This window comes from Gastrolobium bilobum, unplaced genomic scaffold (assembly GCF_033153095.1).
Source record: "Gastrolobium bilobum isolate Gb01-03AN ecotype WA unplaced genomic scaffold, APGP_CSIRO_Gbil_v1 utg10499, whole genome shotgun sequence".
Classification (NCBI taxonomy): domain Eukaryota; kingdom Viridiplantae; phylum Streptophyta; class Magnoliopsida; order Fabales; family Fabaceae; genus Gastrolobium; species Gastrolobium bilobum.
The window spans coordinates 73,504-85,452 of record NW_026897582.1 but is presented as its reverse complement, the minus strand read 5'-3'; the positions used below and the strand labels follow the sequence as shown (position 1 = coordinate 85,452).

Below are 11,949 nucleotides of genomic sequence, written 5' to 3'. Positions count from 1 at the left end.
GCCTATAGTCGGTGCACAATCGCATTGTCCTGTCCTTCTTCTTCACGAAGATAACTGGTGCTCCCCAAGGAGACACACTCGGTCTAATGAAATCTTTCGCCGAAAGATCCTCAATATGCTTCTTAAGCTCAGCCAACTCCGGTGGCGACATCCGATAAGGAGCTAAAGAAATCGGCCCCACACCGGGAAACAAGTCAATGGAGAACTCTATCTCCCGCTGTGGCGGAAACTCAGGAATCTCCTCAGGAAACACCTCAAGGAACTCCCCCACCACAGGAATGCCAGTGATATCCTCCTGTGTCCCACTCACCAAACCACCCAACATGACATAACCCAATGCCCCTGCTCGCAACGCTCTCCTGGCCTGCAGCAGTGAAATGTATGGCGAGGAACTAGCTGTGGAATCACACGGAGACACCATCACTCGCTTTGCACAACAATCAATTAATGCACAGTTTCTAGACAACCAATCCATACCCAGAATAATCTCAAGGTTGGCCATCGGCAACCCTACTTGATTAATGTTATCATAATATCGTATATATCCGGTATATATCCGTGTGAGGGGACGCGTTGAGATATATAGTCCCACATTGGTTGTATGTGCAACTAATGTGGAGTTTATAATGCTTTGGGCACTCCCATTCTTTGAGCTAGCTTTTGGATGGTGTATCTCAATGTTCTTTACATGGTATCAGAGCTTGAGTGACTACAAGGTCACAAGTTCGATCCTCATCGCCCCCCACTTTAAAGTGGAATTAAAATAAAAAGCACAAAAAGATAAAACCAAAAAAAATTGGGCCAATGCAATATCTACGCTTCTAGCCCCAAAAGGCTCTTGCGTGAGAGAGTGTATTAGAGAATAATATAAATCATTAGAAAAGTTTCACCTAACACCTTAAGATTTTGAGTTGAAGTGATTGTTTACAACTCAATCTCACTATGATAATAAAGAACTTATTTTGCTATCCTCTTTCCATTTTCCCTGTCTTAAAACGTACGTCTGATTTATTTGGTTTGTATTTACTTAAAAAAATAGGATATTTGGGAAAATAATCATAAAAGTAAGCTATTATAAAAAAAGTATTTTCTATCTTGGGTAAGAAAACAAGAAAGAAGTGTCATGTTGACATGTTAAAGACTTCAGACAAAGAATAGAGGAATGATAATATTATGACTATTTCAACATTTGGCTACCATGCGTATTTTATGTGTTTGATACGCTTTCAAAATTAGTTAGGAAATAGAGTAGGTAAAGATAAGAGCATCTCTTTGAACTTTTCTAGTATTGTCTTTGAGAGGGATTTAAAGTTTTAATTTCAGAATCTGTCCCGAATTGAACTAGTAGAGAAGCGATGAACCAATTGAAATATCTTCAAAAAAATATATTATTTTTCAGTGGGGTGTTTAGTTTCGCGGACTGACCCCGCAAAATTATTTTTAATTTTTTTAAGAGTAAAGTTTCTTTGGGGTCCCTAACAAAATATACGGTCCCCACTTTAGTCCCTTACAAAAGAAAAATAGTCCCGATGTCTCTAAGAAATTCAAAGTAGATTTATCTAGTTAAAATTGTGATCTCTCACAAATTCAAATAAGTCTCACATTAGTTCCTCAAAATGATTAAAATGGATTCATTTTAAATTTCATAAGAACCAGACGACTAATTTTTTTTTGGGTAAAGGATTTCTCCAGTCAATAGAGATAAGTTATTTCTGGTGAGTCCAAAACGACCTCATTTTGGGACAGAAATCAAGATGTTTTTGTAATTATAATATATTGCAGGGGTATATGTGTCTCCATTATTATAATTTTTTAATTTTATAACCTCAAAACAACATCGTTTTGAATTCACTGGAGATAACTTTGTCTCCGGTGACAGGAGAAATATTTTTCTCTTTTTTTGTAAGAAACTAAAATAAAGACCATATTTTTTATTAGGGACCCAAAATGAGCTTTACTTATTTTTAATGAGTTCTGTATATTCTCTAGTTAAATTCAATAATTTATTTTTATTTTTATTTTTTTCCAAAAAATAGGCTTAGCGCATACCAAACAGATAAAAATAATATTCAGACACTTGATTCGTCACTTGACTTTTCTTTGGAGGAAAAGTGGCTCAAGTAGCATTCAGCCTGATTCAATGCATTCCCTACCTGTTGATATATATATATATATATATATATATATATATATATATATATATATATATCAATTGTAGTTTGTCCTTTAACATGATACCATCAAATTTTCTACACACACAATATTTTGTGAGACCGCATTTTTTAAAACAAAAAAAAATTAAAAAAATGAAGGCACGCAAAACGAATCTCTATAATATTACACAATCACTTTTCCTACAACATAACTCTTATAAAACTCATATATATATATATATATATATATATATATATATATATATATATATATTGGTATGATCATTTAATATCAGTGTCAAATTTAAAATTTGACACCTCATCTGAGAGTCATTAGATAAAAAAAATCAATGATGTCACACGTTTACAAATTTAAACGTGTGACATCATTGATCTTTTTTGATCTAATGGCTCTCAGAGGTGTCAAAACTCAAAAGATCCTACCGCATATATATATATATATATATATATATATATATATATATATATATATATATATGGAGAATGGTCCGTTTACAAAAAAAAAAATTATAAATTTTTACAAATTAAACTATGTACTCCTGGGAGTACATAATGTAGTTTGTAAACAAAAAGTTTGTAAATATAATCTTTCCCCATATATATATATATATATAGAGGTAGGATCCTTTGACACCAGCGTCAAATTTGGAGTTTGACACCTCACCTGAGAGCCGTCAGATCAAAAAAGATCAACAACTCTGATTTGTAAGCATGTGACACCATTGATCTTTTTTTATCTAACGGCTCTCAGGTGAGGTGTCAAACTTCAAATTTGACACTGGTGTCAAAGGATCCTGCCTCATATATATATATAGGGTTTTATTAATCTCATGTTAAAGGAGATAGTTATCTCATGTCATATAGATAAATTTGTGGGCTCCACCACCTGAAAAAATAAAAATAAAGGTTGCACAGTTATTGAAGGGTGTGTAGGAGGAAAAACTTATCTCATGTAACATGAGAATAATTTTTCCCATATATATATATATATATATATATATATATAAAAGGTAAGATCCTTTGACACCGGTGTCAAATTTTAAATTTGATACCTCATCTGAGAGCCGTCAGATCAAAAAAAATCAATCGGTTCCTCACTTCATGATTAGTTTGATTGAGGGTAGATTTCGAGTTTAAAGTTTTAAATCACTCCTAAAAACGATACTAAAGAGGATCGCACACATACTCTTATCTCAGCTGGTTAGTTCCTTGAGATATAATTTTTTAAAATTACTTTTCTCAATATATAGTATCACCTACCTTTCGAAAAAAATTTCTTAATAAATTATCGGTGCCATGCCGTGAGAATCATTTATTGCTATTACAAATTGCTGTGAAATCATACAAAACCAAAGTTATTATATCCCGAAAATGCTCACCAAAGATATAATATTTTGCCTCTTCCTCTTCCGCAGCATCAAACGTCGTTGAATTGGACAAGATGAAAAATTATCCGCAATTTAATAACTTGTGCTGTATTATTCACTTTGGATTATCCTTCAATATACATTGAACGTACGCATCTTATATGTATAAATGCTATAGTCTTCCATTCCAAGGATTGCAAGTTAATCTAAAAATTGGTGATTGAAAATAATCTATATACACATTAGAAATGCCTTAGGCGCCCTTAGCGCTTTGATTTGCTTAACTTTTTATTTTTAATTTTTTTAAAATCTTAACTACAAATTATTTTAAATACAAAATGAACTAATCTAATAAACATGTTTTTCAGTACATAACTTCTTCCTCCAATCATGTAAGGTCAATTCTTCATCTCTCAAAAGCTACTGAAATGCATTAATACTACTCAAAACTAAAATCATAAAGTCAAGTCAAAGTGGCATGGACAATCCTCATGCTCACCAAATAGCAGCATAACCAACAGAGTCTCAACAATAACATCAAATGAAGCTATAAGCATGATATCAACAGACATAAACCAGCATCCAAGCATAGTCAGCATAAGCAGATAAACATCAATCAACTAAGCTCCGGCCTCCTGTCGCTAGAGGTTTCAACCCCCGGGTTACCTGAACCTGAAATAAGCGCCCCAAACGTGGGGTGAGATCTCTGAACAGAAATCTCAGTAAGACAAGGGGTCCTCAAGGATCTTCCACCCCAAGCTACTTACATGTGCAATATAAGTTCCAAAAACAGTTCAACAGTATAAGTTCCAAAATAGTGCATGCAGCAGATAATCATGTCATGTGTGTTATAACTAATCTACTGGCCAGAGAGATGAATGAATACATCTATTATCCACACTAATGCAAGACGCCACTTGCACCCACCCACAGTGTCACCGTCTTGTATGACGCTGTCGCCACATACTCAGGCTAACCGTCTAAGTGGAACAACACATACATATTATAAGCAATTGCACATAAAGCTCAACAGCATTTTCAATTATCAAAGCATGTAAACACATCATGCATATAAATCATTCTCCCATGGGGTATGGTGAAACCACACAATGGCTAAACCGATGACACGAAAGCTTACCTTGCAAGCTAACAATCCAAGCCAAGAGTTCAACCAATCTCAAAGCCCAAACACAGCAAAATCACAATTTGTTTTGGACCAACAATCATATCAAAAATCATACTCAACAAGTATAAGACACAAGGACAACGTCTTTCCTTTACATTTCATGTCTTAAGGCTTCTCACAAAGCCACAAGCCATTAATCACTTGATTCTGACTTAGTTCAATTATTACAGAAGTCTCATTTCATCAAACTAGGGTCTACAAACCCATAACAACATTCTGTATGAACAGTGCAGCTACTGTTCTTCGAAAACCCAGAATATCCAGATATTTGTCGGGGACATATCCGGATATCCATATCCAGATATTTCTATTCGGATATCATATCCGGATATCAATATCCGGATATTTAGCGACAGAATGCAGTTTCTGCATTTCACGAGATATCATTCCAAAGGTCGGGTTTTTAACTCAATCCAACGTTAAAGCATGCATTTTTATTCTGTTTTAGGTTCATATACCAGTTGATTACTTAAACAACTAATTAAACATGCCAAGACTCAAGCTTTAATCCTAAAAATCAAGATCAAAGGTTCAAGAACATACCCAATGCTTCAAAACAGAAATGGATGATGCTCTTGGAGCTCACTTGAAGCTCCCAAAATTCTGACTTCTGAAGAAAACGAAAATGACCACAAAGCAAGGTCCTTTATCACTCAAAATGGCTTCTTGAAGCCACCCTAGCAAGGAACAAAGGCTCCTTCCCCCACAAAACAGTGGAGTCAGCCCTCAAGCACTCCAAGACAGAACCTCAACTCAGGAAATGGCCAACTCACACCCTTACAAGGTTGCTCTCAAGTGTATAGAAGACTAAAGAGGAAGGAAGCTAAGGTAAAAATGGTGTCTTGAAGGTTTGCACAAGCAAGAAGAACAAGGAAGAAGTGGCAGATCTCCCGACTCAGAAATTCCACGCAAGAGGCACAACAAACTGACCTAGGATCATTTGCCAAGGCTATTTATAGGCCACTTAAGTCTTAACCGCACTGTATTAGCGCTAATTGCTACGCTTAGCAATTTAATCCCAAATTTAGGATTCAGAACCTACTCATTTTTCTAAGATTTATCATATTTTTATTTTATTTTTCGCAACACATTTCCGGTATGCGCTTTTTCCATAGCCAGTATCAGTTCTGGCACCAGTTCACATTATTTTAACTTGAAACTTGTTTTACAAGTCCTACATATTATTCTAGTGACATATACACCCTTTTCATAATTTTCCGGGATACTTCATAGGTACGCATTTATAGCGAGTAGCAGAATCGGTATCTGCACTTTTGCCAGAAAAATGACTTTCATCATTATTAATCACTTACCAATATTATTTAGGCCTTATCATAATTATTAGGGTCAATTATGAAATTATTTCCTAATTTCTCACAATTAATTAATTAACTTCCTTAATTAACAGTGCGGGATCTTACAGTTTCCCTTTTACATTTTTCTTTTTATTACTAAGTAGGTAGGTATATTTATATGTACTTTATTATTGCATGTACTCCACTTATAGTATGAGATATAAAAAGAACTCTTAAAGATGGAAAATAATTCAGACCGATTTTTCATAAAAAATAACCAAGTACATCGAGAATAATCATCAATAAAAGTTACAAAATATTTGTATCCCATAGTGGAAACGGTACGACTAGGGCCCCAAATATATGAATGAACTAAAGCAAAAGGAGACGAAGACCGACGACTGACACGATCGGGAAATGAACTACGAGTGTGCTTCCCTTACTGACATGACTCACATGACAAACTAGATAAAGTAGAGAAACGTGGGACCATCCCTACGAGTGGAGCTTAGCAAGACTCATATGACCCAACTGAGCGTGGATAGTAAGCGGAGAATCCAAAACATAGCATATTGAGACAGAAGTCGAAAGCTGATAAAGGTCGTTGGACTCAGATCCGACGCCAAGTGTCCTCCTCGAGCTCCGATCCTGCAAAATGACAGACTCTTTAGTGAAGGAAATAATACAGTCAAGGGATTGAGTCAAGCGACTAATGGAAATAAGGTTGAAACGAGAATTAGGAACATACAGGACATTGTTAATGGGAATAGAAGGAAAAAGGAGAACAGTGTCAATCCCTTGGGACTGAACCAGTGACCCATTAGCCATAGTGATACTGGGCAGGGGACCAGACGTACAGAGAGAGGTGAATAAAAAATTATTACCAGAAATATGGTCAGATGCACCAGAATCGAGAATCCATAGACCAAGAGAGGGCGAGTGAGAAAAACCAGCAAAGGAATTACCCGTGTGTGCACCAGAGGCAGAGGTACCAGGAGGACGCTTCTCTTCATACCAGTGCAAGAAGTCAGTGAGAATAGACGGAGGTGGCTGTGGTGCAGCCATCAAAGCAGAGTCTGAGGTAAGAGCATCACTCTGAGCAAAATTAGCAGAGCAAGAATGGAGACCGTGAAGATCCCAACAACGATCAATAGTATGGCCCGACTTGTTGCAATGAGTGTAGAGAAGTCATCCCTTAGAGGGTTTGCGTCCACGTGCATAACCCTTGGAAACAAGTGCAGAAGGGTCAATTGAAGAGGGAGCAGATACTGCAGGCTCCATGGAAGACTTAGGTGGAATTCGAAGCAATGTATACCAAGCAGAGTCCAGGGATGGAATAGTAGTAGAGCCCAAGATCTTATCCTGGTTGACAGAGTACTCCGAGGGCAAGCCATAAAGAGCCATGAGCATGAAGAATGTGTTGCGTTTCTCAAGTTCCTTAGCAGGGTCTACGGCAGGCGGCAAAAGTTCATTGAAATCATGAAGGAGACCCTGAACTTTTCCCAAATAAGCAGACATAGAGACTTCAAAGTGTTGATCAGCAATAACAGTTATCAAATTTTGACAAACACCGTAGAGTCGCCGAGTGTCATTGGTATAAAGTGACTTGACCTTACGCCAAACAGACTCACAAGTGATGTGAGCACGGAAGATCTGCTTCAATGACGGGTGGATGGTAGACTTGATGATGCTACATAACTGAGCATCAACCTTTTTTCCATCGAGGGCGTTCATCTACCTAGATGGACTCAGCCTTAGTAATGAGATGGTCAACATAATCCTGTCCATCAAGCCAAAGTCAGAGATCAGAAGCCCAAGAATCATAATTGGAGCCATCCAACTTGTCGACGTGCAGCGGAACATTAACATAACTAGTAAAAACAGGTGTGTCATTCTTTTGAGAACCCTTGGATGCATCGTAAGGTGACGAATCAGCCATAGGTCACCTGAAACAAAGATGAACAGTAATGGAAAGCAAAGAACCATGCGTGAATATTAACCAACAAGGGAAAAGACGCTGTGGGAAGCCGTAACGAAGTCAAAAACACAAAGTGAGGACAGATCCAAATGCGCAAGGAGAAGACGAGGTGAACCGTGGTGGTCTAACGGCAAGCTGGAACCGCACGCGCCGCTGCAAGAAAGCGGGCTGCAGATGCTATCTCACGCGTGTGAGAGCGCATGGCTGAGAATCTGGAGGTGGGTCCTGGACAGAGAAGACCGCCTCGTCGTGGCGAGCAGAACAGTGGTGGTTCGCCGGTAAAATTGCCGAAATAGTCGTCAGAGACGGCGGTCAATGGCAGCGGACGACAGTCAACGATGGTTCCTGACAGCGACAGTGATCAGATAGGTCCTTAGACGATATATAGAAGTCGGAAACTAACAGATATGACTGTTTTCGGAAATAAAAAAAATTTACTCAGCGAACAGTGGTCCACCGGAAAGACGCGGATTAAAATTCCTCTTGTGAGACTCTAGATACCATGTTAATTATCAAGATACAAGAGATATTGATTGTAATCCTTGTGTCAACTACACGAAGGAGATTTCATTTATATATTAAACCAAATAAGAGATACAAAGAAATATACACAATGTGGGACTTCTATGACACTATTTACAACAACAAGAACTATTTAATTCTCTTAAAATATTATTGTGATAATCATCTTATTTACTGATATAAAAAATAAGAAACTATATGTAAACAATATTTTTAAAGTTAAAGTATTTTTTAATTAATTGAGAAAATTATTATATTGATGTTTTAAGAGAATTTTTCTTTAAAATATAAAATTCTCATTGCTTAAAGCAGTGACGGTGAGCTTGTAAGTTGTCACTGTCAGACAACTTGCCCTTCACGTGAGAAGATTTTTTTGTGATACCGGACCATGGTGGTCCCTCCCGAAAAAAAGAAAGAAAAAAAAGAACGGAGAGGAAAAAGTCAAAAAAAAAAGAAGGGTAGAAATGAAAGAAAAATTTTTATTTATAGAAAAAGAACTACTGAATAAATGGTGAGCGAGCATGTTAAATTTTTTCGCTCCACCTCCAGGCTCTAGCGTAACAAGGTCCAAATGTTCCGTTCTCTTCACCAAGTCTCACCCCATTACGATACAACGTCTATCCCCCGTTACTGAATACTGACCTGCACGATGAGAGAAAATTTTTATGACGAGGATGATCATGGTTGATTAAGTGGTCCCTTTATAAAAATTAAGAAGGTAAAAAATGAAAGAAGAAAAATAGCAAAGATAAAAAAAGAAAAAGAAAAAATTAATCTTATAAGAAAACACGAGTTCAGATGTTTCCGGATCTTAAAAAATAGAGTAAATATTATTTTCAGTCCTCAATAAATTTTATGATACCTGCTTTAGTCACTAGCAAATAAAAAGGCTATTCGTGGTTACTAAGAAATTCAAAGTGGACCCGTTTTAGTTCTTTCGATGGACTAATATGAGTCTTTTTTGAATTTGTGAGAGATCACAATTTTAATTAAATGGGTCCATTTGAATTTCTTAGGACCACGAATAATTTTTTTATTTGCTAAGTACTAAAGCTAGCATCACGAAATTTAATGAGGACCAAAAATAATATTTACTTTAAAAAATATTTCCCTACAGGATAGAAGAATAAAAGTCACTTCTGGATGGGCTTTTTTTCCTTCAAAAGCTACTTTTTTTAAGAAAAAAAAAGCACTTCTCGAAAAAAGTCTGTTTGGATGCCTGCTTTTAAAAAAGCAGAAGTCATAAAAAAAGTCAAAAACCTATTTTTTTCGGAAGTTAAAATTTTTAGCTTTTACAAAAAGCAGAAGTCAGAAGTCAATTTTTTTAAAAAAAAATCAAATATTTTTTTAAAAATCTAAATAGTTGTAACTTTTATAGAAAGTACTTTTAAAATAAGGAAGTGATAAAAAAAGACTTTCTTCAAAAGTCAATACAAACGACCCCTAAAGGTGCGTTTGTATTGATTTTTTAAAAAAGTCCTTTTTAAAAAATTTTGACTTCTGCTTTTTTTAAAAGTTAAAATTTTTAATTTTTGAAAAAAGTAAATTTTTGACTTTTTTTTATGACTTCTATTTTTTTTAAAAGAAGACATTCAAACAGACTTTTTTCAAAAGCAGACATTCAAACGGACTTTTTTCAAAAAATACTTTTTTTCTTAATAAAAATAACTTTTAAAGAAAAAAAATCTCTTCCAAAGAGACTCTAATAGCATCACAATACAAATCAACAAGGATAAGAATAATTGGACCACAAAATACCTGTCAAACGTTAATCGAGCCAACAGGCGTCATCCGTCACATGAAACTTGAATTTATATCCGGAAGCCCGACTATAATATCATTATCATTATTATTATTATTGTGGATTTTTACTTTCTTCTGAAATTGTGGCATCATCAGAACCACATAAAGCGGCATATATAGGAAGCGTCGCCGATTTGTCTATATTAGCAGCGTTAAAACGGAACAGTGAACAAAATGGAAATCCAAACAGCTACCAGTACCACCACCAACAATTTCAAGCTCAAGCTCAATTTAAAATGTATCCAAGATCATATATTTATGTATATAATCGTATTTCATAGCTCACTAAACTTTTTTTTTTTTTTTTTTTTGTTTTTATGTTTTTACTTTCTATGGGTCATCAACTCATCAACTATTGCGTATTTGGTATTTCTGATTTATCCACTTTACATCAGTGGCAGTAATTATTGCAGTGAGCCCCACCATTAAGGAATCTAGGGCTTCCGTTGAAGTGCTCCGTGTACCAACAACCTTTCACCGCCCCGTTAGGGACACCGATTGGATATCCAACCGGCGCCGGCGAACAATTTTGGCGGATAAACCGATGCGCCATCGAATACGGCGGGGATTCGACGGAGGCGTGAGACGAACCGGAAGGAGAGTGAGTGGCGCTGGAAGAAGAAGACGGAGAAGGTGATAATTTCTTGAGAGATTTGATCGGCGAAAGAATGACTCTGATCTTCAACGGATGAGCTAACGATGAAGAAGCTCGATCATATTCCTCGATTATATTGGCAAGATCTTCGTCGCTGGTGATCGAAATCAAGGTTTCCAAGTCACCGTTCGGCAATGGACACCGCAGTGTGACCGACGAACCACACAACTCGCCAAGCTTCACCATCAACTCTGCAAAACGCAATCATACGCACGACGATCTCGAATAAATCAACCAAATTAAGGAAGACGAAGGTGAAATTGAATGAACAAGCGAATCGGAAACGAACCTGAGAAAGAAATGGAAGGATGGAGAGCGAGGACTCTGGTGTGGCCGCCGGAGTAGCGCAGCTTGCCGTCGGTGAGGCGAGGGAGGATCTTGCCGCCGTAGCTACAGAGGAACTTAACTGTAGTACTGTTACAAAGTGTGGGTTTGGATTCCATGCTGGCACTCTCGCGGTTTAGTTAATTAGTTAGCAGTTCCGTTGAAGAGAAGAGAGGAAGAAGGAAGGAAGAGGTGTTGGAAGTGTTAGTGCTTGAAAACTCTCGTTCCTGAGTTTCAGGGGTATTTATAGGAAGTGTAGGCCTACGACACGGTAGATAAAGACCCACACCACACGGCACACGCTATCTCCTGTCGTATGTTCTTTACTTTTCACTTTCATACAAGCAAACTAATGAAAGGTGCCTTGTTTTGCTTTTATTATTAAGGTTTTGTTTGTCGATGATCTTTCCTCAAGGAAACACTTAGGGGGTGATTCTTTCAAGTTTTTGGGGAGGATTACCGGTAATCTTTCTTTGGTAAATGTAATTATCATGTTTGGTAAAACGAATAAATTACGATTCCCGGATATCCAAGGATTACCGGTAATTTGATTTATAAAGAAAAGTCACTATTCAGATTACCAAAAATAATATGGTAATTCAGAATACCAATCAGAATATCAAGCAAAAGGAAAGCACAACAATA

General features: G+C 36.6%; 1 protein-coding gene across 1 annotated transcript; it reads right to left on the bottom strand.

Moving 5' to 3' along the window:
- Positions 1 to 10,537: 10,537 nt before the first annotated feature.
- LOC133308281 (protein PAL OF QUIRKY-like) lies at positions 10,538 to 11,683 on the bottom strand. Its single transcript, XM_061508889.1, has 2 exons — positions 11,270 to 11,683; positions 10,538 to 11,171 (listed from the first exon to the last, which is right to left on the bottom strand). The coding sequence occupies exons 1-2, from the start codon at positions 11,421 to 11,423 to the stop codon at positions 10,717 to 10,719; spliced, it is 609 nt and encodes a 202-aa protein (XP_061364873.1). The 5' UTR covers positions 11,424 to 11,683; the 3' UTR covers positions 10,538 to 10,716.
- Positions 11,684 to 11,949: the final 266 nt, after the last annotated feature.